This window comes from Cervus canadensis, chromosome 27 (genome assembly GCF_019320065.1).
Source record: "Cervus canadensis isolate Bull #8, Minnesota chromosome 27, ASM1932006v1, whole genome shotgun sequence".
NCBI lineage: Eukaryota > Metazoa > Chordata > Mammalia > Artiodactyla > Cervidae > Cervus > Cervus canadensis.
Window position 1 is genome coordinate 17,599,764 of NC_057412.1, and position 27,987 is coordinate 17,627,750.

General features: G+C 44.7%; 1 protein-coding gene across 3 annotated transcripts in view; it reads right to left on the reverse strand.

Moving 5' to 3' along the window:
• CXADR (CXADR Ig-like cell adhesion molecule) overlaps positions 1–25,873 on the reverse strand; it is a 66,647-nt gene extending 40,774 nt beyond the window's left edge. For 2 of the 3 annotated variants that reach the window (XM_043448764.1, XM_043448762.1), the window contains exons 1-2: positions 25,491–25,872; positions 658–824 (exon numbers count right to left, since the gene is read on the reverse strand). In XM_043448764.1, the coding sequence (XP_043304699.1) occupies positions 658–824; positions 25,491–25,725 (402 nt within the window). In that variant the 5' untranslated portion in view covers positions 25,726–25,872. Of the gene's footprint in view, positions 1–657; positions 825–25,490 lie in introns of all 3 variants that reach the window. The other variant, XM_043448763.1, reaches the window with a different exon arrangement.
• Positions 25,874–27,987: the final 2,114 nt, after the last annotated feature.

Here is a 27,987-nt window from a genome sequence, read left to right on the forward strand (position 1 = left end):
AAGTTTTGCTGTCTGGAATATTCTGGAATGTTTTTTTTCCCTGAATGTTTTCAATTCATAATTGGTTTAATCCACCAATGCAGAACTCACAGATCTGGAGGGCCAACTGCTATTTTGTTTTTTAAGGCATTCAACATAAAGGATATTTAATTTGCAAAAATATGGAAAAGAGACTGTAATGATATGTACCTTCACTCCTCTGTTAGACTTGACCCTTATACTGGTGACGGAATCCTTGTGTGAAACTTGGAAATTCACTTCTATCTAAGCTCTCCCAACGCCCAGTTTACCCGGCGCCGCCCGACATGTCACGCACTTCCCTGCAGACTAACTTGCCTGCTCTGTACACGCCTCCCACGGCCCCCGGCCACACACACTTCCAAGGCCAGATTTTCAGAACCTTCTCAAGCTCGCCTTCTCCCTTGCAGCCCAGTGTAAGAAGTCTGGTGACCTTTCCTTCCTCTGAAATCTGAGGATTTCACTCCACTACATCAGGGTGCCTTTTCTCCAAGCATCTGCCTTTCTCCCCTACGCTGCAAGCCGAGGAAGTCTCAGGCTTTCTTCACAGCTCCCCGTGTCCCCCCACCTACAGTATCAACACAGTGACAGACCCCAAACACAGGTTGCCCCGACATCTGCCGAGTGAGCAGCACTTACCACTTGATCCACCTTCTGGTTATCCGCTGGTGACAGCAGCCACTCGATGTCCAGCGGCCCCTGGTCTTCCGGACTGAGCGTAAACTTGCATGGCAAGTAAGCAGTTTCCCCTTTGGCCTTTTCAATCATCTGTTCAGGAGTAGTGATACTCAAACCTCTGGTGAAATCTAGAAAATGAAACACACATGGACTGAGCATCTGCTCCCAGGCTGGCAGCACCCTCAGGACGCCTCGACTGTTCAGAGGGACCACAAGGTGTGGGGGAAAAAGGACTTTACTGGGGACCAGAGGAATGAAACGCCAACTCAGCGGTCCCGTTTTGTGCGTGTGCGCCTCTGCAGAAATAGAAATACTAATACCCATCCTATTCAATACAATTTCATTTCAGAGCACTGGACACTTCCCACTATTATTTGGAATAACAGCAATCTCACATGAGTTGGAAGAACCCAGCAGAGGATTATTATTATCCAGGCAGCTGTTTAAAACTGAACCTGGCTAGAGTCTCTGAAAGGTCAGTTACATCAGTCTAATTCAAGGCCACATTAATTCACGCTTGCCATGGTGCCAAAAACACACTTGGAATTCCCATCACTGGGCATGTGCTGATGAACTTTGACACTTTTTGTGTCCAGGCTTCTGTAATTCCAAATTTTTATTAAATTTGATTTGGTGACTTTTATTGAATGCTTAAAAATATTTCTAAGCAATAAAAATAAATGACCCAATCAAAAATGGGCCGAAGAACTAAACAGACATTTCTCTAAAGAAGACATATAGATGGCTAACAAACATGAAAAAAATCTCAACATCACTCATTATCAGACAAATGCAAATCAAAACCACAATGAGGTACCATCTCACGCAGGTCAGAATGGCTATTATCAAAAAGTCTATAAACAGTAAGTGCTGCAGAGGGTATGGAGAAAAGGGAACTTTCTTACACTGTTGGTAGGAATGCAAACTAATACAGCCACTATGGAGAACAGTGTGGAGATTCCTTAAAGAACCGAAAACAGAACTGCCACACGACCCAGCAATTCCACTGCTGGGCATACACACCGAGGAAACCAGAATTGAAAGAGACGTGTACCCCAGTGTTCATCACAGCACTGTTTACAACAGCCAGGACATGGAAGCAACCTAGATGTCCATCAGCAGATGAATGGATAAGAAAGTTGTAGTACTTATACACAATGGAATATTACTCAGCTATTAAAAAAACATATTTGAATCAGCTCTAATGACGTGGATGAAACTGGAGCCTATTATACACAGTGAAGTAAGTCAGAAAGAAAAACACCAATACAGTACATTAACACATATATATGGACTTTAGAAATATGGTAATGACAACCCTATATGCGAGGCAGCAAAAGAGACACAGATATAAAGAACAGACTTTTGGAATCTGTGGGAGAAGGCGAGGGAGGGATGATCTGAGAGAATAGCACTGGAACATGTATATTATCATATGTGAAACAGACCACCAGTCCACGTTTGATGCGTGAAACAGGGCACTCAAAGCCGGTGCACTGGGACAGCCCTGAGGGATGGGATGGGGAGGGAGGCGGGAGGGGGTTCAGGATGGGGGACACGTGTACACCTGTGGCTGATTCGTGTCAACGTATGGCAAAAACCACCACAACACTGTAAAGCAATTAGTCTCCAATTAAAATTAATTAAAAAAAATTTCTAAGCAATAAATTTTGATGACAATTCAAAAGAAGAAACATTGTCAATTTATATAGCTTTAAACATACCAAAAGGTTGACCTCAATATTATCTTTAAGACCTTTCTTACTTTTTCTCTTCCTATTTCCCTTATGAAAAAGTCAGTTATTATATAATTAAAATTATCTTAAAATTCTATAAATTATTTTGAAATTTGTATCCTATGAAACTTCCACTTAGATTACTAAGAGAATTAATGCTGAATAGCAATATTTAAAAACTCTCTAAAAGCAAAAATAGATGTCCAGAGCCCCAAATAAAAAATTCCGGCATAGTTTCTTCTGACTGATTCTGAGATGGTTTAAACTCAGTACAATCCCATAAGAACTGAAAAAAAGTCTCCTCCTTTTAAAGGGGTTAATAACTTACTGTAACAAAACCAGTATCTATTACATGCATAAAAGATGGAACAAACTATGAATATAATGATGCTCTTTCTTACCTGTGAGGGAAAAAAAAAAATCCAGTTTAATTAATTCACACATAAAAATAGGTCTGTTCACTACTTATAGTAAGACTGCAGTTTGAACAGCCAACAATTTAACATAAATTCAGTCTGTAAATGAACCATCACACAAAACTTAATTTTTTTTCTTACTATTTACACTATAAAAGTTTGCACAGCACCAGTCTGTCACTGTATGTTTTCCCTGTGATAACCCAACATTTTGTTATGTGTAAAGTCAAATGTGTAACGAATACAGATCTGAAGTTTCAAATGCACACACTGGTCTCTGTTTAGCAGCTTTACCACTTCGACCTCTGCATCACCCAACCCTTTCAGGGCTGAAAGATGACCTGGAAGGGGCCCCAGGTGCTAAGATGATGATATATGGGGCCTTCCTCTCTCCTCTCTACCCACCTTCTCCCTGATCACACTGTAAAAATAAACACAGGGCAAAATTAAAAGTAAATCCAGTCCTAATTCTCCATAATGATGATTTCATTGCTGGTTTTTAAATGATACATTCCAAAAGAACAAACCAAAATGAAGAATTGTATTATTAGCCATTATACGATCCTTCCTATTAGCCCTTACCAGAGGCTTAATACACATGGATTATCAGCTGTAATAAAATGTTAGTAAGGCTGAAGCCAATAGATTTGAGAATGAAAGTCAAGTTACATACAAGACCATTTATGTTCATGCACCACCCTAAGCTTTTATCACACTCAAGTGCACTCATCAAACAGCAAGCTAAAACCGAACGCATGCTTTCCCTGGCAGCTCAGGGGTAAAGACTCTGCCTGCCAGCGCAGGAGACATGTGCTTGATCCTTGGCCTGGGAAGACCCACATGCTGCAGGGCAGCTAAGGCCGGTGCCGCAACTGCTGAGCCTGCGCTCGGAGCCCCGGAGCCGCAGCTGCCGAGCTCACGGGCCCCGGAACCTGAGCTCCGCAACAGGAGCAGCCCCCACGAGAAGCCAGCGTACCGCAACCAGAGGAGCCCCCTGCTCGCTGCAGCTAGAAAAACACCACGGAGCAACAGAGATCCAGCACAGCCAAAAATAATTAAAAAAAAAACAAAAAAAAAAAACTGGACACAGACTCTCTGCACAACTTCCCCCAAACGAGAGGCTGGCCTTGCTTTCGGCCAATATAGACTGTGGCCTGAGTACTGCTGAGCCTCCCGCGGCCAGGCTGCAAGAGGTGTTGCTGCCCCCGCTCTGGCCACTAGGACCCCTGCCACCTGCCACCACGTGCACGACATAAGAGAGATCTCAGGTGTGAGCACAACAGTGACAAGTGCCCAACACACAGCCCCCCTGGAACACAGGCCCGGCCCCACAGCAACCAACTGCAGCCCCGCGACTGAGCCCAGACAGGACTGTGAACCAACACGCGACTGTTGTTTTAAAGCCTCTCAAGTTTGGGTTGGTTTGTTAAACAGCAAATATTAATGATACGCCATCCAAAATCTCTGATTCAGCCCAAATGAACTACTTACCATCCCCCAAAGTCCATACTATCCCCATCTCCGTTTCATGTACACATTTCTAGTTTAGGTGGTATGATTTGATACTTATGTGTATAATTACAGCAAATTCTCCTGATTAATATTCAATTATCTGAATGAATACTTTCTATCATTTCTAATAACTCAGTTCCAGTCCTGCTTCCTTCACTTGAGGCATTCTGCTAACTTTTCAGCCTACAGTGATTCTTCTTTCTGTCTTCCTGGAATGCTCCCGGTATTCTATGAAGTAGCTCACCTCCTGCTATCTGTATTATCACTCTTTCGGCACTCAGTGTATACTATTTTCTTATTTTCCCTTTATAAACTTTACTGTGAAGTTGACTCAGGCTCCATGGTCTTTGCCTCATCTTCACAGACGTCAGTGAGCTCATCTTCCCATACCACCTTGTATTTTTAAGGGAATTTTTTAAATGTATACCCTGATTCACCATTAGCTCCACCAGGGTTCGGGAAAACTGTGGCTTTTAACTCTTGCTGGGTTCCTTGCACATTAGTAGAAAATAACTGGTGACTGGACTGTAAGTTTGATCAATTTTAGGAATGCTGAAAAAGAGCATTAATTTGTCAGAAGGTCCTGCTATTTGAAGATCTCCTATCTACAGCTACTATAATTGTTGCCTGCATCTAATTGGTCTGGGAATGAATGCCATACAAATGATGTAAGATAGAGAATTCCATTTCAAATGAATCAAGACAGCTCAAAAATATGGAGGCAAAATATCTAAGAATGAAATGTGCTTTAGGAAAAACAATTAATTAATAATAATTAATAATAAATAATTAACCCTAGTTACTCTGTGCTTCAAATTTTTATTTTATAAAAATCAAATTGAAAAGTTAAGAGGCATCACTGAGACATCTAAACTGAGTAAAAGTTCCAATCCTCCTAATTCATGTTCTCAGCACTGACAGTACCATCATTAGAATGAAATGTAACTTTGTTTTCATGATAGTATCATCCATTCTTTCCTGTTTGATACATAAAATTACCTCTCTTTCAAAGAGTATCTTAGAAAACAGTTACATGTGTATAAAAGTGATCTGGATAGACAAATTGTTGGCAGTTATTTTTCACAACAGAGATTTTAAGAAAGGTAGGTTTTATAACGAGATTTCCTTAATATGTATACTGCTATAAGAAATTTTAAACAGACTTTTAAAGACTTGCAGTACTTCTTTTTCCAAAAATGTTTAAAACATTCAACTGCTCTTCATTGTGTTGCACTAGAAAGGAATTAAAATCTCAGGATGGTACAAAACAGTTATTGGGTTTCCTAGCAACTCTGAAGGGGCCCCTCGGCATGGAGGCATAGTTTTTCAATATTGATGCGTGCATCAGTCACACACTGTAGAAGACAAAGGCAGACACTTGGTCTCATGTCGCGTCTCTGGATATTCTTAATACTGCCCAATTCTATTTATGCAGCACATGAGGGATAGCTTAACTTGTAAACTACTTTCAAGTTCAAACATGATCTCTGAACTAAATCATGTAACAAACCTTCTTACAATTTTACTCAACCTTATATTCAGAATGTGATGAAAGATGCAACACATGATCAACTGTAAGTGTTTGCAGAGTCTTGTTAGGAAGTGCTCAGTACTGGACTATGTAAATAAACTAGCCGTGTCATGCCCCTTTTTGGCAGTGACTGAAATAACACCTCCTGGTTTTCTGCTTGATTTCTCTAATCTCCAAATTCCAAATTCCTGCCGTGCAGGGAGCAGGCTGAGCTCGGATTCCGTAACATGTTCAGGCCTCTATTATCTCTCCCATAGGCTGAGCCTGAGGTCTTCCTGGCGCCCACTCTACTTCATTCTAACCATCTCCGTATTTCACCCAGAGTGTTCACTACACATAGCTTTTTAAACTACATCACTTCCTGGTCTGAAAACCTCTGGTGGGCCCACGCTAGCTCAGACACCTTTATTCTCCTCAGCACGCTTTATGACCGGGCACCTCCCCACCTTTAGCCGCTCGGTACCCCCACTCCCCACGTGCACCCCAGCCCTGAGCACCCACACACTTTACAACACCGCCTTCCCCGCTCAAGCCCCCCTGTTAGGGCAATTAAGTTAGCTTGGTCTCAGGCCAGGCCCTTCCCCAGAAAGTATTCTTTGTGCCCGAATAAGGGCTTCCCTGATCACTCAGTGATAAAGAATCTGCCTGCGATGCAGGTGACACGGGTTCGATCCCTGGGTTGGGAAGACCCCCTGGAGAAGGGAATGGCAACCTATAGTCTTCTTGCCTGGAGAATTCCATGGACACAGAAGGACCTTGTGATCCCAAAATCAAACATGACTGAGCAACTAAACAAGAGCCTGAATACAGAAACGGCTGTCCAACAACCAACAATCCAGTGCAGAGCCATACGTGACCAAAGCTCCTTAGCGTGCACGCACTGCCTCAGAAGGACGCTCGGTAAAGAAGCAGCCTCCGTCAGACAGGGCGAGTGCTCGTGACGGAGGCCTCAGCGGCTGGCTGGCTGACTGGATAAGGCCTCCATCAGGAGCACTCGCCCTGTCTGACGGAGGCTGCCTCTTTACCGAGCGTCCTTCTGAGGCAGAGCGTGCACGCTCAGACGCTTCAGTCAGTCGGGCCCGACCCTGTGTGACCAGGAGGACCACAGCCCCCCAGGCTCTCCTGTCCAGGCAAGAATACTAGAGTGGGTTGCCGTGCCCTCCTCCAGGGGATCTTCCAGACCCAGGATCAAACCCGCGTCTTTTATGACTCCTGCACTGGGAGCTGGGTTCTTTACCACGAACGCCGCTTGGGAAGCGCTCTTTTGCAGAGAAGAAGCCAATTCTGACTCCATGTTGGAACTATTTCTTTGACTTGCTTTTGTTATTACAATCATACAGAATGGCCTGCCCCTGAGATTCCTGCCCCTCTGCCTGCCTGTTAAACTGGAGTGCCTTTGTTCAGAACCCTGTCCACCTGTGGATGGCAGGAAGGAAGAAATGAACACATCCCCTGCCTGAGGCTTACTATCCTAGGAGATGTTTCCAAGATTAATGGCCTTTTTACTTCGTTTCCTCACACACACACCCCCCTGCCATCTCTGATCTATAAAAGAACCTGGTATCCACACCCCGATAAGATGGTTATTTTGAGGCGCTAGCCTGCCATCCTCTCAGTCAGCTGGCTCCCTGAATAAAGTCTTTTCTTTGCCTCAATTCCTCATCTCTTGGATTCACTGGCCTGTCACGCGGTGAGCAGAGCGAATTTGGGCTTGGCAACACTTCCTACCCTACATACATTTGACTTAGAAGCCAAAGCTTCTTGATTATCATTGATTTCCTTTAGCGGAGCAAAAATTTCTAGTGCTCGGCTTAAAAATAAGGAAAAGAAAAACTACAGCACAAGTGTGTAGTTCCTTTGTGTAAGAGGAAGGAAACAGAATCTACCCGAATGAAAGGTATTCCGTTTCAAAGTAGTGAAGAAAAATTAACAACGTGCGGCTAAAAGTAGGTGAAAATAAGTTAAGGTCTTTTTCTATCAAAGATGAAATCACAACAGTGACGGCATCCTGGTCAGGGGCCAAGACACCAGCGGAAGCACTGAAGGGGTAAGATGAATTAAGTGCATCCACACTGTGGAGCACCTGTGTTTGCACACATTTCCCTTGTCTGCAAGGCCCCCCTTCTCCCACTGAACGCCTCTCACCTGGGGCCTCCTCCCCCCAGACCCCCACAGGCAGGGTTAATTGCTTCCTGCTCACAATTACACAACCTGCACCTCTAATGCACGTGGTTGCTTACATGTTCCCACCCTTAACTGAGGGCTTCTTCGAAGGCTCAGGAGTATAAAGAATCCATCTGCCAATCCAGGAGACTCTCGAGGCGCAGATCCCACCCCTGGGTCGGGAAGATTCCTTGGAGGAGGAAGTGACTACCCACTCCAGTATTCTTGCCTGGGAAATCCCATGGACAGGGGGGCCTGGCAGGCTACGGTCTCTGGAGTCACAAAGAGAGTTGGACACGACTGAGCATGCATGCACACCCTTAAGCACACACTTTCAGTTGCTTAACAGGGTCCTAGGGTTTCATCTCTGGAGGGCAAGTTCCAAGCCTTATTCAACACACCCTGGACCTGCCTCAGAAGTAACTGCTTAGTTCAAGCGCAGAGTGGGAGTTCCGGGCAGATTGAAAGTGAAGGAGCTGTTTGAAAGAGGAATGCTGATGGGAGAAAAGATCATGAAACCTTCTGGGAAAGTCATGGGAAGGAGGGCCATGGGAAGACTGTGTATCTAGCAGAATAAAGGAACAGTGACGCCTCGGGATGCATGGAGCTCAGAGGGAGCTGAGCAAGCCTGGCTGTATGCTAGCAGGAGCAAAGACTCATGCTTATTACTTTAATATTCACATCACAAGAAATATTAGCAGATGTGATAAGAAATTAACATGGATTCAACTGTATAGTTACGTTGCGTGTAAGTCACTTCAGTTATGTCTGACTCTTTGTGACCCCATGGACTGTGGCCTGCCGGGCTCCTCTGTCCATGGGCTTCTCCAGGTAAGAATACTGGAGTGGGTTGCCATATTCTCCTCTGGGAGATCTTCCCCATCCAAGGATCTCTTACATCTCCTGCATTGACAGGTGGGTTCTTTATCACTAGTGCCACTTGGGAAGCCTGTAAATTTATGTTAACATGAAAGAAATATGACATTAAAACTTTAATTTGTGAATATTCTAAAATCACAACTTTTGTGGCTCAGCAGTTAAGAGTCCACCTGCAATGTGGGAGACCTGGGTTTGATCCCTGGGTTGGGAAGATCCCCTGAAGAAGGGAAAGGCTACCTGCTCCAGTATTCTGGCCTAGAGAATTTCATGGACTGTATAATCCATGCGGTCACAAACAATTGGACACGACTGAATGACTTTCACTTCACTAAAATCACAACTAGGGATGAAGAAAAAGGTGCTTGTCTATCTTGCAACTACCTCCAGAACAACATGAAGCAAAATGAGAAAAATGTTATACACTTATGCATGTTTTCTCAAAATATCTGGAGTCACTCCAAAGATATTAACAAAAAAGAGAAACTAGGAATAAAAATAAGAGTAATTTAACTTCATTTTCCAAAGGTCTGGCATAATTCTTTGGTTGCTTGAAAAGGGGTATGTTATTTATGATGATCTTAATGTCAATTTCTACAAATAATTTATTTGACATTGACTTTTGTGAGAAATATCAAAGAATGTCATAAAGGTTACTATTTTAAATAGAGAAGATATTCAGTTGTATTGCTGAGTTCAGAATATCGAGTTCAGAAACCTTACATAAAAACACAGAAACCCTCAAAAACGATTCATTAGGGCTATGTTAAAAAATAAACTGGGAAAATCAGGAAGTGGTATGTTTAAGAAGTTGATTGGGACAAGTAAAATTTTGTTGTGTATGTCTGATAACAAATACTACAAATCAGATGTCTGGGTTAGCAAGCAACTCACTGGGATGCTTTAAACTCTGTTTTAAATATTGCAAAAATGCAACTGCCAAGCTATTTAGACCATTTCCTTGACCCTAAATCTAATCTGTCAATTTCCTTCTCACCAGGGAGCTGCTTTGGGATTAGCAATGTTAAAAGTTACTTAAATACTAAGTGTTTCTTTTTAGGAAAGAAAAAGAAAAACATAATATACCTTAAGGGTAGTTAACTACTCCAACTAGGCCTTTAAACATTGCTCAGGAAGAGGAAAAAAAAAACACTGGAAGGTAGAAATTACCCTCTGTAATGCCAAGTAAGTGTGTGTTAGTCCTTCAGTCAGGTCCAACTCTCTGTGATCCCAGGAACTGCAGTCCACCAGGCTCCTCTGTCCATGGAATTATAGTTAATTCCCATGTGTTACTCAGTACAGTATGTTAATATGTACTGTTGAGCTAAGAAAATAATACTGAGAGTCAGATAAGTAAATAACAATGAGAAACAACATTAGGTATACTTCTTTGCTTTTCTATGCTGTTTTTGAAAAATCAACTCTCAGCTCCCCACCCCCAACGAGTAATCAAAAAGCAAGTGCTCAGAAAATAAACTGAGATGGAGACAGGGAAACCATCACCTTAAATATAAATGATAAATAATAATAAATAGTAATGAGCAGTGACTGAGTACCTATTACATGCCAGGGTGAGTCGCTCAGTCCTTTCTTACTCTTTGCAACCCCATGGACTGTAGCCCACCACGCTCCTTTGTCCGTGGAATTTTCCAGGCAAGAATCCTGGGGTGGGTAGCCATTCCCTTCCCCAGGGCATCTTCCTGACCCAGGGATGGACCCGGCTCTCCTGCACTGCAGGCAGATTCTTTACTGTCTGAGCCACCATGGGTGTTAGATTATGTGCCAGGCACTTTTCAAAATATTTTATACACATTAATTCCTTCAAGTCTCATAACAACTCTGAGGGCGTTACTACTATTATCTCAACTGAACAGTGACGAAACAGAGATGATAAGAGGTACTTAAGCTACTAAGTGAGCAAGATCCAAATCGAGGCAGATTGGCTCCCAAGCCACACTCACCTTGCAAGTAGAAATCTATGAGTCAACACCCCTGGACATTAAGAGATTTCCTTTTAAAAATCACTACAAAATAATACAGTGAGTACATTATTAGACCCCCTTCCAGTCACTGTGGTGGAAGAAGGTTTGGAATTTTCACTATTCCCCTCCTATACTAGATTTCCAAGAAGACAGCATTTTAGGTAGCACGTAGTTCAGGAGTATGGGCTGACCCACTTTTTAAAACAAGAGATATACCAGACTAGGATCAAGTTGTCAAGTTTGTCACCAAGAAAGCTCTATCACTTTGGACATGTTGTTTCTCCAGGGCTCAAACATAAATTAAGGGTGTTAAACTAAATTATCTCTTTCAGATCTAAATACGTCCAAAGTTTAGACCATCAATCAAGCAAGCAACCAACAAGGAGCCTTCCCCCAACACCCATCCCCTCCCCTCCCTGCACAACTCAAAGCCAGTTGGGACAGTTGTCTGGGCTGACCTCACAGCAAGTGCAGACACTTCTGAAACATGAGCAGGCTAAATTGTGCAAGCAGTTCTGCCTACAAGTAGCGTGGGCTCTGAAGTCCAAGCTGCGCTGTAATTCAAACTGAGGTTACCAAATGCTTGCATGCGTGCGTGTCACTCAGCCATGTCCAACTCTTTGCAACCCCATGGACTGTGGCCCATCAGACTCCTCTGTCCATGGGATGTTCCAGGCAAGAATACTAGAGTAGGTTGCCATTTCCTACTCCAGGAGGTCTTCCTGACAGGGATCATACCCAGGTCTCCTGCATTGGCAGGCAGATTCTTCAGCACTGGGCCATCTGGGAAGCCCTACCAAATGCTTAGGCAGAGCGAGTTTCTAGTCTTTTAAGTATTAATGAGTTTTCTACTGTAAAGTGAGCATTAGCACTAAGAATGCTTACTTCCACATAGAGATTAAATACAATAATGCATGTAAAATTCTTAGGTATCATCCCTTCGATAAACAGTATCCAGTATGACAACTCGCTGTTGTCTTCCAAACCTGTCATTCCTACTAGGAAATGAACTCGCATTGTGTTGGGAAGGTGTTTTTTAATCTTCTATCCCTCACACTGAGCAGCACCTTAGAAACGGAACTCAAAATCTGTTATGTAAATAAAGGACACTGACTTGTATGTACTAGATCTGGCAATCAGGACCTCATTGGCGACCTAGACCAAATCTGATTTTTTTTTTTTTTTCCACTTAAAGGCTCCAGGTGGGGGAGGGATATTTCTAACTACAGAAGTGGAGTATGTGAGCAGACACAGAAATGACTGCTATTTTGAGGAACTGGCTCTTAAGAGTAGGAGAAAAATAGCAGTGTGATATGTCATCAAGGAAAGGTTGTTTTGAAGTGAGAAATGTAGAGCATGTTTATAAAGTCAGAAGGAAAGGGGAATGGGAGGTTAAATACACAGAACACTCAGATTGAAAGAAACAATGAGACCCAGAAAAAAGGGATAAGACAGTTTTAAATAAGATTCGAGGGAAGGACATTTCTTCTGCTGTAACAAAGGAGAGACATGGAGTATTTACCCAGAATATGAGGCAGAAAAAAAATGTGGATAGAGAATTCCAGAAAAACAGCTACTTCTGCTTCATTCACTATGCTAAAGCCTTTGACTGTGGATCACAACAAACTGGAAAATTCTTAAAGAGATGGGAATACCAGACCACCTGACCTGCCTCTTGAGAAACCTGTATGGAGGTCAAAAAGCAACAGTTAGAACCAGACATGGGACAATGGACTGGCTCCAAATAGGAAAAGGGTACGTCAAGGCTGTATATTCTCACCCTGTTTATTTAACTTATATGCAGAGTACATCGTGAGAAACTGGGCTGGAGGAAGCACAAGCTGGAATCAAGATTGCTGGGAGAAACATCAATAACCTCAGATACGCAGATGACACCACTCTTATGGCAGAGAGTGAAAAAGAACTAAAGAGCCTCTTGATGGAAGTGAAAGAGGAGAGCGAAAAAGTTGGCTTTAAATTCAACATTCAGAAAACTAAAATCATGGCATCCGGTCCCATCACTTCATAGCAAATAGACGGGGAAACAATGGAAACAGTTACAGACTATTTTCTTGGGCTCCAAAATCACTGCAGGTGGCAACTGCAGCCATGAAATTAAAAGATGCTCGTTCCTTGGAAAAAGAGCTATGACAAACCTAGACAGCATATTAAAAAGCAGAGACATTACTTTGCCAATAAAGGTCCATAGTTGAGGCTACGGTTTTTCCAGTGGTCATGTATGGATGTGAGAGTTGGACCATAAAGAAAGCTGAGCACTGAAGAATTGATGTTTTGAACTGTGGTGTTGGAGAAGACTCTTCAGAGTCCCTTGGACTGCAAGGAGATCCAATCAGTCCATCCTAAAGGAGATCAGTCCTGGGTGTTCATTGGAAGGACTGATGCTGAAGCTGAAAGTCCAATACTTTGGCCACCTGATGTGAAGAACTGACTCACTGGAAAAGACCCTGATGCTGGTAAAGATTGAGGGCAGGAGGAGAAGGGGACAAGAGGGAGGATAAGGTGGCTGGATGGCATCATTGACTGGATGGACATGAATTTGAGCAAGCTCTGGGAATTGGGGATGGACAGGGAGGCCTGGCGTGCTGCAGTCCACAGGGTTGCAAAGAGCTGGACACAACTGAATGACTGAACTAGGAGAAGTTTTTGGAGACTGGTTCAAATCTTTAATATGTGAAGAGGAATGGGAGAAGAGCGGAAAGACTGCAGAATGGTACCATGAGTCCAACGGAGATGAGCTGAAAGCTGATGAAGAGGAGCAAAGACATTCATCATACTATTTTTTGGTATGATAAATACCATTTATCATATAATTTTTCTGGTTTTATATCATAACATCGTACCATTTTTTTCTAGTTTATATATATTTGAAATTTGCCATAATAAAGTAGTTTAAAAAAGAAAACCACAGTGATGTGGCACTACACACTCACCAGAACAAAATGAAAAAAGGCTGTGATTTGGAGCAAGTCTCATCTCTATAGAAGGGAGTGTCAACTGGTACAATTAATTTTGGAAAACATTTGGTAGCATTACCTAAAGCTAAACAGATGTGTAATCAAGACCCCAGAAATGCCATTCATAGTTACCGTGTGCACGCAAACACATGGCTGAGAATGTCATAGCCACATTTTTCACAAGAGCAGAAAATGAGAGGAAAAACATGTCCATCAACAGTAGAATGGGTAAATCAATTGTGGTACAGTCCCATGACAGAATACCATATGGCAAAGCAAATGAATAAACTAGAGCTATCCAATAGAAACAACTGCACCAACGTGACAGGAAGCCAAGTGTAGGCAGAAAAACATACACTGTATAATTCTGTGTACACAGTGTCAACGCCAATCTATGCCCTTAGAAATCAGAAGACAGTGACAGAAATGACTGCAGGGGGCAGGAGGGGACTTCTGATGGTGGGTTATGTTCTATCTCTTGACCTGGATGATAATTGTATAGATGTGTCTGCTTTGTGATAATGCTCTCTCACTGGTAAATAATGCTCTAAACTGCATGCTTTTGGGGCTTCCCTGGTGGCTCAGACAGTGAAGAATCCGCCAGCAATGTGGGAGACCTGAGTTCAATCCTTGGGTTGGGAAGATCCCCTGGAGGATGGCATGGCAACCCACTCCAATATTCTTGCCTGCAGAATCCCCTTGGACAGAGAAGACTGGCAGGCTACAGTTCATGGGGTCACAAAGAGTCTGACACCATTGAGTGACTAAGCAGAGCAGAGCACGCTTTTCTACAACTGAAAGGTTTGTTTAAAAATGAAGTTAAAAAAGTGAAGGAGTTAACTCGGAAAACTTGTCTTTATTTTATCCCTGGTGGTCTAGTGGCTAGGACTCGGCAAGCTTGCTGCCACTCCTGGTCAGGGAACTAAGACCCAATAAGCCTCACTGCAGGCTCCACCCCATATATTTCTGATGCTTTATAAAAATGTACTTTAAAAAAAACTGTAGCCAAATGGACAATAAGAACAGTGGGCTGAAAGGCTGGCATACAAGGTGAAGGGGGAAATGATTTGGAGAAGCCAGTGGGTCCTCAAGAGAATAATCAGAAAACCATATGGTTTTTACATCACATAGCACATTTGCCCTAGTCTGTACCCGTTTTTCTTTATTTATTACTTATCTACTTATTTATGGTTTTATTTATTTTATTCAGGATTAAATGCCAGTCACCCTCCTCCAGACTGAAGCTTGCCCATAGTATAGGAATGACATCTTCCTCTTGTCTGCAAAAGAACCTACTGCCATCCCTAACCCACACATACATATTATTTATTTCCCCAAACTTCGTCCACAGCAATTGAGGTCCTGTATGAGAAACTGAATAGGTAGCCTATAAATCAGGAGCAGTTAAAGCACAAATTACAATGTAAAACCAAACGGGGGAGTTAGGAATGTGGACACACAGATTGTATTTGTTGAACTGGACTGTGACCCACTCTTTCCTCCTCTCCTCATGGGCACACAGACAGACTCATCTAAGGAAAGAATTCAAATTTCATTTCTTGATTAAAATTAAGTCTCAGCCTTTTTAGCATACTACTTTCCTCATGTTCTCTAATACAGAGATGCTAATTTCAGAATTCTCTGGCAAAACAAATGCAAATTGGGTATTTTGCATTATGGGTAAAGCAGATCCGTTGCCATGGTGAATATTTTCATCACCTTCAGAGATTAGTATGTATCGCTCCATTTTAAGAAATCTGCCTTTGCCTCCTTGCTCAAAAAAACCTCAGGCTCTCTTTCCTTCCTTTAATTAACATGAAAGAGGAAAAAGTGAGTACTTGGCTAAAACAGCAGCAACAATACTCAGGTGAAGTGTCTTAGAGAGATCACAGAAAATTAAAAAAGCAAAGAGATTACAGCAAAACACGCAAATAAACTGATCTTACGAAAAACCATGAAGTTAATAAAGAAAAAGTTACCAAAAAAAAAAAAAATTCCTGTTGTAAGTATATTTAACTTGACAGCCTCAATCTTGGCATGATTTCCTTTCTAATATCCCAAAATGAATTCAAATTTCCCTAGCAACCATCACCAGGGACCACCCTATCCTTACTTTTGATATTTCCACAAATGCATTTATTTTCCTCATAGGCAAGCTAAAAATATTATTTTTCCTCTATATTTGGTTTTTTACCTTATACCTAAAATACAAATGCATGTAACTATCAAATAAAGACAGTTTATATAATTCTCTGATGATTTTAAGAAACTAAATAAGAAGTGAGACTTTTATTTAACTTGTTGCCAACAGGAGTATTATGTGATATAAATATTTTAGATACAATCTCATGACAGCAATTCCAAAGGCACTTCCCACTGAGGAAGCTGTTCTGATGGCACACCACACCCACGCTATTTCAGTCAGCAGCATGTTCTGAAACTAAATGTAGTGGAAGGTGACTGGAATTAAAGCTCCAGGTTCTAGACCTGTGGTAACCAGTGTGGTAGCTACACCCGGCTACTGAGCATGTGAAATGTGGCTAGTGCAAACTGAGATGTGCTTGCAGGTAAAATACAGACCAGATTTTGAAGACTTAGTATGAAAAAAAAAAATGTTATTGATGTTCAGTCTGACCACATATGGAATTAATATTTTATATATACTGGGTTAAACAAAATTATATTTAAATTAATTTCAACCTTTTCCTTTTCACTTTTAAATGTGACTACCAGAACATTTTAAATGACATATGTGACTTGCATTATGTTCCTACTAGGACGGCACTGTCTGGACCAATGCCATAATTTATTGGACTTAGGCCTTGGCTTTATGACTTGATTCCTGTTAAAAAACCTCCTACTCATAGGCTGTCAGGAGACTGGATTCAAATGAGATGCGTGTGAAATTGTCTTTAAAAACACAGTAAGATACTCTTCTAGCACGGAGTCACCAGTTCCTTCTATAAGTCTCAGATTTCACGTTGTACAACCAAGTAGGTCAAAGAGTCTTCTCAATTCTTACTGCAGAACTATCCAGGGCACAAAACACTTGAAAGTTTTTGTCTGGTTCGTTAAAGAAAACCCCCCTGGGAATCGCCTGGTATTCAAGAGTTCAAAGCACTCTTCACTGGGGAGTCTGAGAGACTGAGGAGGGTCAACTCGAGTTACTCTAACAATGCAACAAAGATGGGGTGCAGCACATTTGATTTCACTGCATCTGCATATTCCTTGAGATTCCTTGAGAGCATTTTTATCGGTGTTTCTTCCTTCGGAGAAACCTATAAAACTCACATAGAACATAGTGACACTATGGGGAAGTGAAAAGGGAACCGTGATGAGTTCTGTTGCTTCTTCTTGAAATCTAAACACAGTTTTATTGATATTTTTTGGAAATAAATGAAACAAAGTTATTCCCACCCCAATCTGTAAAGTACCTTTGAAAGAATGGAAGTGATTTAATAGTCTCTAAAGAAAAGTGCATTGTCTCAGTATGTAAACACGGGTTAATGTGACTATTAATCCTTTTTCTCACCAACTATCAAAGGACAAACTGAACTATGTCCCGGATCTCACACCCACCCTAAAAATAGGCTGTTACTGTCCCTTATCCTACCTTCCCTTGTAGGATGACAAGCAAGCAATCATCTTTGCTTCTACCGGAATCCTGCCAATTAAAATGAACTGCAAATACTGCTGAGTCAAGCAAAGGCCTTTAAGGCTTAAACTTCAACTGGCCAACTCATTATTAGAAACCAGAAAAGTTGAGTCCATGAGGGGAGGGAAAGCCTACAACCAGTGGAAAAGGACGAGATAAAATGTCCCTTTAAGTCACCATCTTGCCACTCAACACAGAAACATTTTCAACTTCCCGCCCATTTTCCTTCGGGTGGAGACAGTAATGGAGTCAAACAAACTGAACAAATTACAAAGAACACCGATAATAGGCTCCCAAGAGATCACCAAACCAGGAATGACCAGCGTCCTTCACAGATCACTGTGCCAACGTGAGTGCCCCCCCACCCCCCCAACTCTCTGCCCTTTGCCATTGCAGCCCTCCTGAAGAAATTAGGTAGAAGGTAAAGAAGCCAGAGCTAGAGAAGGTGACTGCTCTTTACTTCCACTTAGCATCACACTCTTAACACTCTAATTTCAAAACCAATCTAACATTTATTCTACAACATTAGATTTATTTTCTCTAGAGGTGCAAGGTACTTCCTCGGTGGCCCAGTGGGTAGGACTCCGTGCTCCCAGGGCAGGGGGCCTGGCTTTGATCCCTGGCTGGGGAACTAGACCAGTGTGCATGCCACAGTGAAGAGCTCTGGAGACACAAATAAGACCCGGCGAAGCCAATGAATATTTTAATAAATCGTTTAAAAAGCAAGGTAGATAGATGAACGACAGTAAGATCAAGCCATAAGCTCATTTTAGTTAACTTTTAATTATTTTTCAGGCTACCTAAATAATTAACTACTTTGTGCTGTGTGCTTAGTCGCTCAGTCGTGTCTGACCCTTTGTGACCCCATGGACTTTAGCCCGCCCGGCTCCTCTGTCCATGGGGATTCTCCAGGCCAGAATACTGGAGTGGGATGCCCTGCCCTCCTCCAGGGGATCCTCCCAACCCAGGGACTGAACCCCGGTCTCCAGCATTGCAGGCAGATTCTTTACCAGCTGAGCCACCAGGGAAGCCTGTTAATTACTGTAATAATTATCAAATTAAATACTGCTTGCTGGCAAACTTGCTGGCCACCAAATGAAGCAGGGTGAAGGGATAGTTAGGGAGTTCAGGAAGGTCTGTGCACACTGCTATATTCAAAATGGGTAGCCAGTAAGGACCCACTGTACAGCAGACGGAACTCTCCTCAATGCTCCGTGCCAGCCTGGATGGGGGGTTTGGGGGAGAAAGGATACATGTACATGGACGGCTGAGCCCCTTCGCTGCTCACCTGAAACTACCGCAACGTTGTTAACTGGCTACACCCCCACACAATATAAAAAGTTTGGAAAAAACAAAAGCTCCTAGTCTCAACTCTTGCCTTTGCTTACTTACTTACACTTGAGCATGACAGAGGAAAGGAGGAACTGAACGGAGGGGGAGAACGGGCTTCAAGCAGAGGATTACGACGAGACTGGAGGAGTAATAAAATTCACCCCGACGAGGCACACGAGGCAGAGCTGGCACACACAGCAAGCCTGGGCGGCCACGGGCCCAGCCCTGCTCACCTCTTCAGATGACAGACCTATTCTTGATCTTCACATGCTCTTGCCCCTGCTGCACGTCTCTTCTGAAGCCAACAAGCAGAAATTCCTGCCTAGTCTATCGTTCCCCGTTTAGTTACTCAATGAGAAACCACTTACAAAGCTATTTCAACCATCTTAAGAGATGGCAGTACTCTGAACTCTGAGTGGTGGCTGCAAGGACACAAGTGACCTAGACACATGGGTGTGAGTTGGGGAGAGAAGGGGGAAAGTCAAGTGAGGCGCCCAGATTTCTGCCTGGGCATTCTGGCGGCTGAAAATGCCATTTGATGGGCGAGAGAACAGTGGTGTGGGGGCAGGGTCAGCTGACTGGTGGTGTCCGTGCCAAGTGTGAGCAGCGCTGTCGAGTGAGTGGTTTTTTGACGTGATGGGCAAAGCTTTGGGTGAGTGAGACCAGAAACAAACTGGAGGCCGCAGGGACAGAAATGGTAACTGAGGCCAGAAACTGACACGTAAGCAGAGGGAGGAAAGTGGATCCACTGAGGACAATGAGGGACGACTCAAGGAGCAAAGAGCTTAGCCCATAGAGCCGTTCTCGCTTTAAGAGGGTGACAGTGTGACATGTCCACTGTGCGATGCAGCCACACGGCCACTGCAGTTTCACAGGAGGAGGGGGGTGAAAATCAGACTGTACGGCAATGAACATGAAGGAAGTCTCTGGAGCCAGCAAATGCAGCAAACTCCTTCAAGAGATCTGGTGGAGAAAAGAGAGACGGGGGCTGCTTAGAGAGGGATATAATGGATATAAGGGTTGAGGGCATGTCAGGAAGGATTATTCAAGCTTCCTTAAAGTTGATGGGAATCCCTACATAAGAGACAAATGAGATGGGAAGCCAAAGGTTCAGAGTCCTGAAGTGAGTGTAAAGAGGAATACACTGTTTCAAGGAAGAATATCATGTGAACAAGGTTCCAAGTAGGGATGGTTGGAAGTGAGAGCTCTAGACAAACAAAAAACACCTATTGTATAGAACAAGGAACCATATTCAGTACCTTGTAATAACCTAGAATGGAAAAGAACATGAAAAAGTTTATGTGTATATACATAAATATATATACATGCACACACACTGCATCACTTTGCTGTACATCTGAAATACTGTAAATCATCTAAACTTCATTAAACACACACATACAAGTTAGAGCTCTTATCTGCTGGTTTCTTCATTCTCCCATGGAGTCTGCTACTGTCCCCTGAAATTAAGGCCACATCTGCAACATGCACTGTTTGTTTGTTGTTATTTTTACTTTCTTGTGTTTGTCTTTTGGTGGCATGTGGGATCTTAAAAGGGCTTCCCGGGTGGTTCAGTGGTAAAAGAATCTGTCTGCCAATGCCTGCAATGCCGCTTTGATCCCTGGGTTGGGAAGATCCCCGGGAGGAGGAAATGGCAACCCACTCCAGTATTCTTGCCTGGAGAATACCCATGGACAGAGAAGCCTGGCGGGCTACAGTCCATGAGGTCACAAAGAGTCGGACATGACTGAGCGCACACACACACACGCATAGGGGATGTTAGCTCCCCAACCAGGGATCAAACCCTTGCTACTCGGCAATAGAAGCACGGGGTCTTAACCACTGGACTGCCAGCGAAGACCCAGCAACACGCACTATCAAACCAACTACAAGTGCAAAGTACATCTCTAAGTACATTCTCTACTTACCTGATGTCCCCTCCTCAATGTACTAAAATCTAGCTTTACTATCAGCATAGGAACTGTCCTCTCTCTGGAATCAATAACTTCCCAAATGTTCTCAACAATTTCCTAACATAAGACCCACTGGTCTCGTTTCTTCATCAATTTCTGGGACCCCCTCATCCTCTAGCTCTCCGGCATTCCCATCAACCCTTCCCATCCCCAGCTCCTCACTTCCCGCCATCTAGTAAGATGTTGATGTTCTCCAGCTTCACGTTTCACCTTCTCTTCGAGTCCCACCTGCTCTTCCTGGTTAAACTGACAAAGATGTCAAACTATCAGCAGTGATTCTCTATTCTGTACCACCCATCTCTGCCTCTCTCTTGAGATCCAGTCCTTTGTTGGAATCTTCCCACTGGATTTCTTTCACCTCCATTCCTCTCAGGCATCCACCGCAAATACGACTGGTCCAAAGCTCGGTCATCTAAGATCTGCTTCTTTTTTCTTGATTCTCTGTAGACTAGTGACATCACCACTCACTCAAGCCAGAAGCCTTACTCCTTCCCTCCAGCTTTTTCTTGCCCACTCATTCAATCAACCAGATACTGGGCTACACTGCACCTCCCTCAGAACAACTTTTCAGATGGAAGAGGGGGCCCAGCACCACTCCTGCTGTATTTCCAGGGACTGCACATGTCCAGGTCATCCCAGATGGATTCCTGCCTTGGAGCTGTGGTTCTCCCTGCCTCCAGATGGATCGTGGAGCTCTACACCCTTCAAAAGAATCATTCTCAGTGTACAGCCTCTCTTCTTTAACACCTCCATGAGCTTCTTAGTGCCACTCCTGGGCGGCAGGGGGCAAGACAACACTTTATTTGACAGACAGCGATCCTCCCCTAAGCTCTCCACGCAGTCTCCAGGCCTTTGCCCAAAGTGCAGTCAGCAGTGACATCATGTGGAACCTGTTAACATGCAAAACCTCAAGCTCCACCCCACATGTCCCTCTGACTCAGCTGAACATCAAAAGAAGGGCTAGTTAGATGCCTCGTATGCCCTGGACATCTCAGCTCCCAAGGCAAGTTAGGTTTCCGTCCAGATTTCTATCTGCTGGGAATGCTTCATCAAACCTTGCGCATCTTGCAAAATCCTATACAACTGTCAGGGCATCCGGCACAACCACAGTATGCAGCAGGCCATAAATGTTTTAATGACTGGACCATTTAATCAGTTAATTAATGCTAAGTTCAGCTGAGGACCTGCAGAGTCTCAGGTACTCAAGCACATGCAAAGTGGAAGGCTGAATGTTGAAGGCAGCTGGAAACAGTGGCCCAGAAATCAAAAGAGAGGTGAGCCGGCAACATTTTGATGTCCCTAGTGACTATTTTGAGAATGCAGTGGTGGATAGATGAAGATCCAGGTTTCAGATGGAGACGATGGTTATCGGGCCAAATCATGGGGGAGGCTGACATTTAAGGGACGTAGTGAAGAAGGCAAAGAAGGGCAGGGGAACACAGTGGAAAGGAACCAAAACAGGTGTCATGGAGCTCCAAAGAAATGGATGGATTTGGCACTTGATTATTGATACCTTTGACAACTGAAGTAGGGGCGTGAGACCAGGAGAGAATAACAGATGTAACTGATGACAGCCGTACCATATCCCTAAGCCTAGTGGCAAAGAGGCTGAAAGCGTCTGGTCGTTCAGCATTTGCTGAATACTTGCTATCTGCTAGGCACCACAGGCTAACACTGGGACTGTAACCGTGAACAGCAACACAGATGAGGCCCACGACCCAGCGCAGTGAGATATATTGGGTACTTTTATGGAAACCCCACAACAGATAGGGTAAGGAGCCAATGCTGGGTGGCTTGCCTTGGAGGAAAAGCAACTTTTGCCCTGGTATAATGGGGACTTTTGGTGGTGGCATAAATACAGGAATGTACTTAAGAGACAGACATATGGAGGGGATAAAGTTCACATCTACTAATCTTCATTTTTTTTTTAAGTGAAGGAAAATATTCCTGGTAAACCAAAGCAGTAAGTATTCCTGACACATAAACCAACTGAGTGAGGCTCACAGAGAACAGGGTCTTGCTGTCACCGAATGGCTAACAAGTAGTCTGGAGACCAGAATCATTGGCCAGGACTTTACTCTCACTCAGACTGATACTGTGAAAAGCAGCAGGGCCTCAAATTTTTCACACTGCCATCCCTAGGTGACAACAATGCTGCTGGGTCATGCGCCATATAAGCTTACACCACCAGTCCAAGCCCTGGATCCTCATGTTCTTAGAGCGTCCGAAAATATTCGACTGAGATTATGAAATTATTAATAAGAGGCTACTAATAAAAGGCTTCAGTACCTGGCATGTGGTCAAACCAAGAGCAAGTTCTTAATAAGTGACAGATAACCGGTGACATTAATTTAGGGTGTCGATCAGAGGTAATCAAAGAGGAAAGTGATAGCACAGTGATAAAAGCAGGGATTCAGGAGGAAATTTACGATCTGGGCAAGTAAAGTTATACAACCACATCATGCCTCAGTTTCTCCATCTGTGCAGCTGGGATCATTACAATACACATCCTCCAGGGCTGCAAGGTACATTGGATAAGTCTATGTAAAGCCTTGCAACAGTGCCTGGCATTTAATAACTGCAAAATCAAGCCTTACTTTTACTGTTACTGCTACTCCTCTATTACTACGGTAACTAACTACTAGTGGAACAGCTTGCTACTCGGAAGGCAATGAAAAGTGTCCCACCAGCAACCAGAGTACACCACAAAACTCTGCAACCCACATAGAGACAACTCCAGAGGAAGAACTACTCATGGCTCGTTTTTAATGTCAGCCTCCACCTTATGTTGCCAACTGTCAAACAGATTCCAACTGTGTTACCACTCAAACTGAGTTCATGGCAATCAATTTCTCAAGTGTCAAGAAGTATCTGAAGAAATACTCAAAGCCATAAATCAATTACAGCTTTTGAGTTCTTGCTTAAGCGGGAAAACTGAAGTAAAACTAGTTTAGTTGAAGACAATAGTCCTTTAAAGAGACGTACACTGTACCGTGTGCAGTTTACAAGCAGCAGGACTCTATACCTATCAAAATATCCTGGGTTTAGATTGTGCCTACCAAAGTGAGGCATCCAGAAGAAATGAAATTATCCTCATATGGGGGTTGGGGGGAGGGGATGGAGAATCCTCTATAAAGTTTATATTCCTCCACTTCTCTGCTTTAGATGTAGCCTAAAACATTTTTCTCCTTTTTTTCCACAGAGATCACAATGTTCTCAACTTCTTCGGTTTAGTCCTAGACCAAAACAAGGTGAAAAACCTATCACCTAAAATGGTTACTGATCTTTCATCTTTTCCGGAAGCTTTACTTTGGATATTTCAGCCATGTCGAAATGACAAGCATTAAAAATGTGGAGGTAATGCTATATAGACTCAGATCGAAAATTAGACTTGTTAATAGAATGTTGATCCCATGAGTAATGCTCACAGCTGTGGCATCCAACAATGGAATTAACGTTTCAACAGGAAGCAGAGAGCCATCCCAATACAACGGGCCACTCTATCCAGCTTCGGAGCGCTTTAAAATTATCCTTCCGGGGCTACACAAAGTGTCTGTCCTAGGGTCCCACCGATGGATGTTTTGTTGTGGGTGGTTTACTGAAATCTTTTGGTTCTACAATGAGACAAGCGCTTACTTTGACATAACAAGATCAGTAGGCTAAAGCACGGACATGGAAACAAATCCGTCTTTTTAAAAACTATCAAATGACCACGTCTTTTGTCCCCATTATTTTAAAAGCCCTTTCCTCCTCCTTTGACAAAGACTCAGTCGAACATGGACTTGGCGGATCCTTTCGGAATTACCCCGTATAAGTCATCCTATCTTATCATCAACATGAATCAAAACATTATAAACTCAAGGTTACTAATTTCTCCTTTGCACTCGGCCCGGCGACTGCCGAAATCAATACTGCATTTTTTTTTCCGGAACCTACTTCCGATTTTCCACGGTTTACTTCGCCGAGTTACCGTCGAGTACAGCTCGAGCTCGCCTTTTCCCAGAGACCGAGAATGCTCAGCCTGCAGATCGCTCTGCGCCTCTTTCCTAGAGGTAGCCTGGACGATCAGAGGCGCTGAGCAGCTCACTGTACATTTAATCATGGCGTTTGTAATTCGGTCTCCTGGCTGGGGCAGCTCGGCACCTGAAAACCGGCTGATGCCCAAGGCTTTCGAAATCGAGTAACCCTGGACAGACACGGCCCAGCAGCCAACAAGGGAAAGGGCGAGAGCAAATAAAGCAAAGCCTGCACCGGCAGCAAAGAATAGTCCGGGAGAAGCGCCAGGCGCACCCAGTACGCCGCGCCCACTCGCCCGCGTCCCGGGTGCCCCTCCACCGCCGCCGCTCCCTCTGCCCGGGGCTCGGTCCTCCCCCCACTCCACTGCCCGCTCCCCCCCACCGGGCACCCCACGTCCCCGCCTGGCTCCCCTCCCAGCGACCCCACCTACGCGGCTCGCGCGTCGGGTCCTGCAGAACCACCCCGGCGCAATTCGGCGCGCACCGCCACCGCCGGCCGCGGCGCCCCAAATCGCCCCCTCCCCCACGCCTCATTGTTCCCGGGTGGCCGCAGGCAGCGAGCGCCCGAGGGCTGGCCAGGCGAGGGGGACCCGAGGGACCGAACCGCGCCCCCCCGCCCCGACTCACCCGCCACCGCGCACAGGAGCGCGAAGCGCAGCAGAAGCGCCATGGTGGCGGCCCGGCCGTGGGAGACGACGGCAGGTAGGCGGCTCTCACCCCGGGGTCTCAGTCTCCCAGCTCCTCGCGCGCTCCCGACTGGCTGGCGGCGGCCGCACCTCGCTGCCCGGTCCCACCCCGCCCTCGCTCGGCAGGTGAAACACGTCACTTCCGGTAGTAGCGAAGCCCCGGCGGCCCGCGCCATCCCCGTCGGGTGCGTGGGGTTGCTATGGCAACCAGGAGCCCCGGGAGCCCTCCCGGGAAAGCATTCCTGTCCCCCGGAGCTCGGGCGCTGAGGTGCTCCAGCAGCCTCTCTCCCCAAGCCGGAGCCTGGGTCCCCGCCTCCATGCCTTCATTTAAATCGGGTTGGTGCACGTGGGTCGGACCAGCTCTTCTCCCCAGACGACTGAAACTGCTGTCGCACCCTTGCTTAAAGGCAAGGCACGAGACAACCCTCGCCCACCTGACCCCCGACACAAAAGGGCTGCTAAAGCAGTCGGCCCAGCCTGCACTTACCCCACCCTCCGGGGGGAAGGGTAGGAGCCTCCAGCCACGCCTCCTACCTCTGGAGATTTGCTGCTGGCGCCGGCTCTCCCACCTAAGGATCCCGGTGTGGGCACGTGTGCTTAATTAACAGGGAGGCCTGGCGTGCTACGGTTCATGGGGTCGCAAAGAGTCGGACACGACTGAGCGACTGAACTGAACTGAACTGACTCTTTGCGACCCTGTGGACTGTAGCCCGCCAGGTGTCTCTGTCCATGGGATTCTCTAGGCAAGAATTCTGGAATGGGTTACCATGCCCTCCCCCAAGGGATCTTCCCAACCCAGGGATCGAACCCGCTTCTTATGTTTCCTGCGTTGGCAGGCGGGTTCTTTACCACTAGTGAAGTGAAGTCGCTCAAATGTGTGCAACTCTTTGCGACCCTATGGACTGTAGCCCACCACGCTCCTCCGTCCATGGGATTTTCCAGGCGAGAATACTGGAGTGGGTTGCCATTTCCTTCTCCAGGGGATCTTCCTGACACAGGGATCGAACCCTTGTCTCCCGCAGACTCTTTACAGTCTGAGCCACCAGGGAAGCTTTACCACTAGCGCCACCTCAATGGAGGAAGCCAACTGGGCATTCCCCGGGCATTCGCTCCCGTAAGGTAGGGTCCTTTGGCTGTTGTACTAGAAGGTTAGAGGCTTTTCTGCGTCTTCAATAATGACGGAACTAATTTGGGAAATTCCCAGATTGGGTTTCCTCCCTTCTATTTAAAGGTTATTCCAGCCCTGAGATTGGCCAACGACCAGTGGGGATAAGCAGGGACGGCTAAAGACTTGGGGGTGGGGAAGAGGGCGGTGATTGGGAGACCTGGGAATGAGATCTTGAATCTCCAGACTCTCCCTGTCAGCCCTGCGATGTGGCTTCTGCCTGCAGGGGCTGACCATCCTTGTTCTTCTGTAATTTTGCTACTTCTCCTTGGTTGGTGTTTGCAGATAATGTTTATTTATAACTGAAAGTGAAAACCTTAGTCACCCAGTCATGTCTGACTGTGTGACCCCATGGACTGTAGACAGCATGGCTTCTCCGTCCGTGGAATTCTCCAGGAAAGTATATTGGAGTGGATTGTCATTCTCTGCTCCAGGGGATTTTCCCAATCCAGGGATCGAACCTGGGTCTAATGCACTACAGGCAGATTTTTACTGTCTGAGACACCAGGAATAACTGCAGACAGACTTTGGTGTTCCCAGGAGTTCCTTATTGGGAGTGAATTAGAGGAGAAAAGCAGTGGGTGAGTTCTTGGGCTCCGGAATGGGGCAATAACTGGGCAAGTAACTTAGAAATAGCACCTACCTCATGGGGTTTTTCCTGGTGGCTGGGTTGGTAAAGAATCTTCCTGCAATGTGGGAGACCCAGGTTCAATCCCTGGATCTGGAAGATTCCCTTGGAGAAGGGAATGGCAACCCACACCAGTGTTCTTGCCTGGAGAATTCCATGGACAGATGAGCCTGGCGGGCTACAGTCCATGGGGTCATAAAGAGTCAGATGCGACAGAGTGACTAACACTTTCACAGGTAGCTATGGAAATTAAATGAGATAATTCACGAAAGAATGCTTGGCACGGTGCCTGACACATAGTAAGTGCTCATCAAAGTGGAAGCTAATAAGAAGTGATGGAAAAGTCTTGTTATTTATTGAACCAGCAAAGAAAGTGAAACAGTTATCAGGAAGGCCAAAACTGCCCCCCTGCAATTTAGGTGGATGGTTTGCAACCCTGGCTGCACATTCAAATTATTGGAGAACTTTTATAAAATACAAATACCTGAACACCAAGTCCGGCAATCCTGGCTTAACTTGTCTCCAGTGGAATCTTGGCTGATTTAAGAAGAGTCCAGAGTAACTGTTAGGGGCTTCCTATTAGTTGAGGAAAGAAGAATTCTACTGGATGTAACTGAAGGTGATGGTGATAGGTTAGTCTCTAAG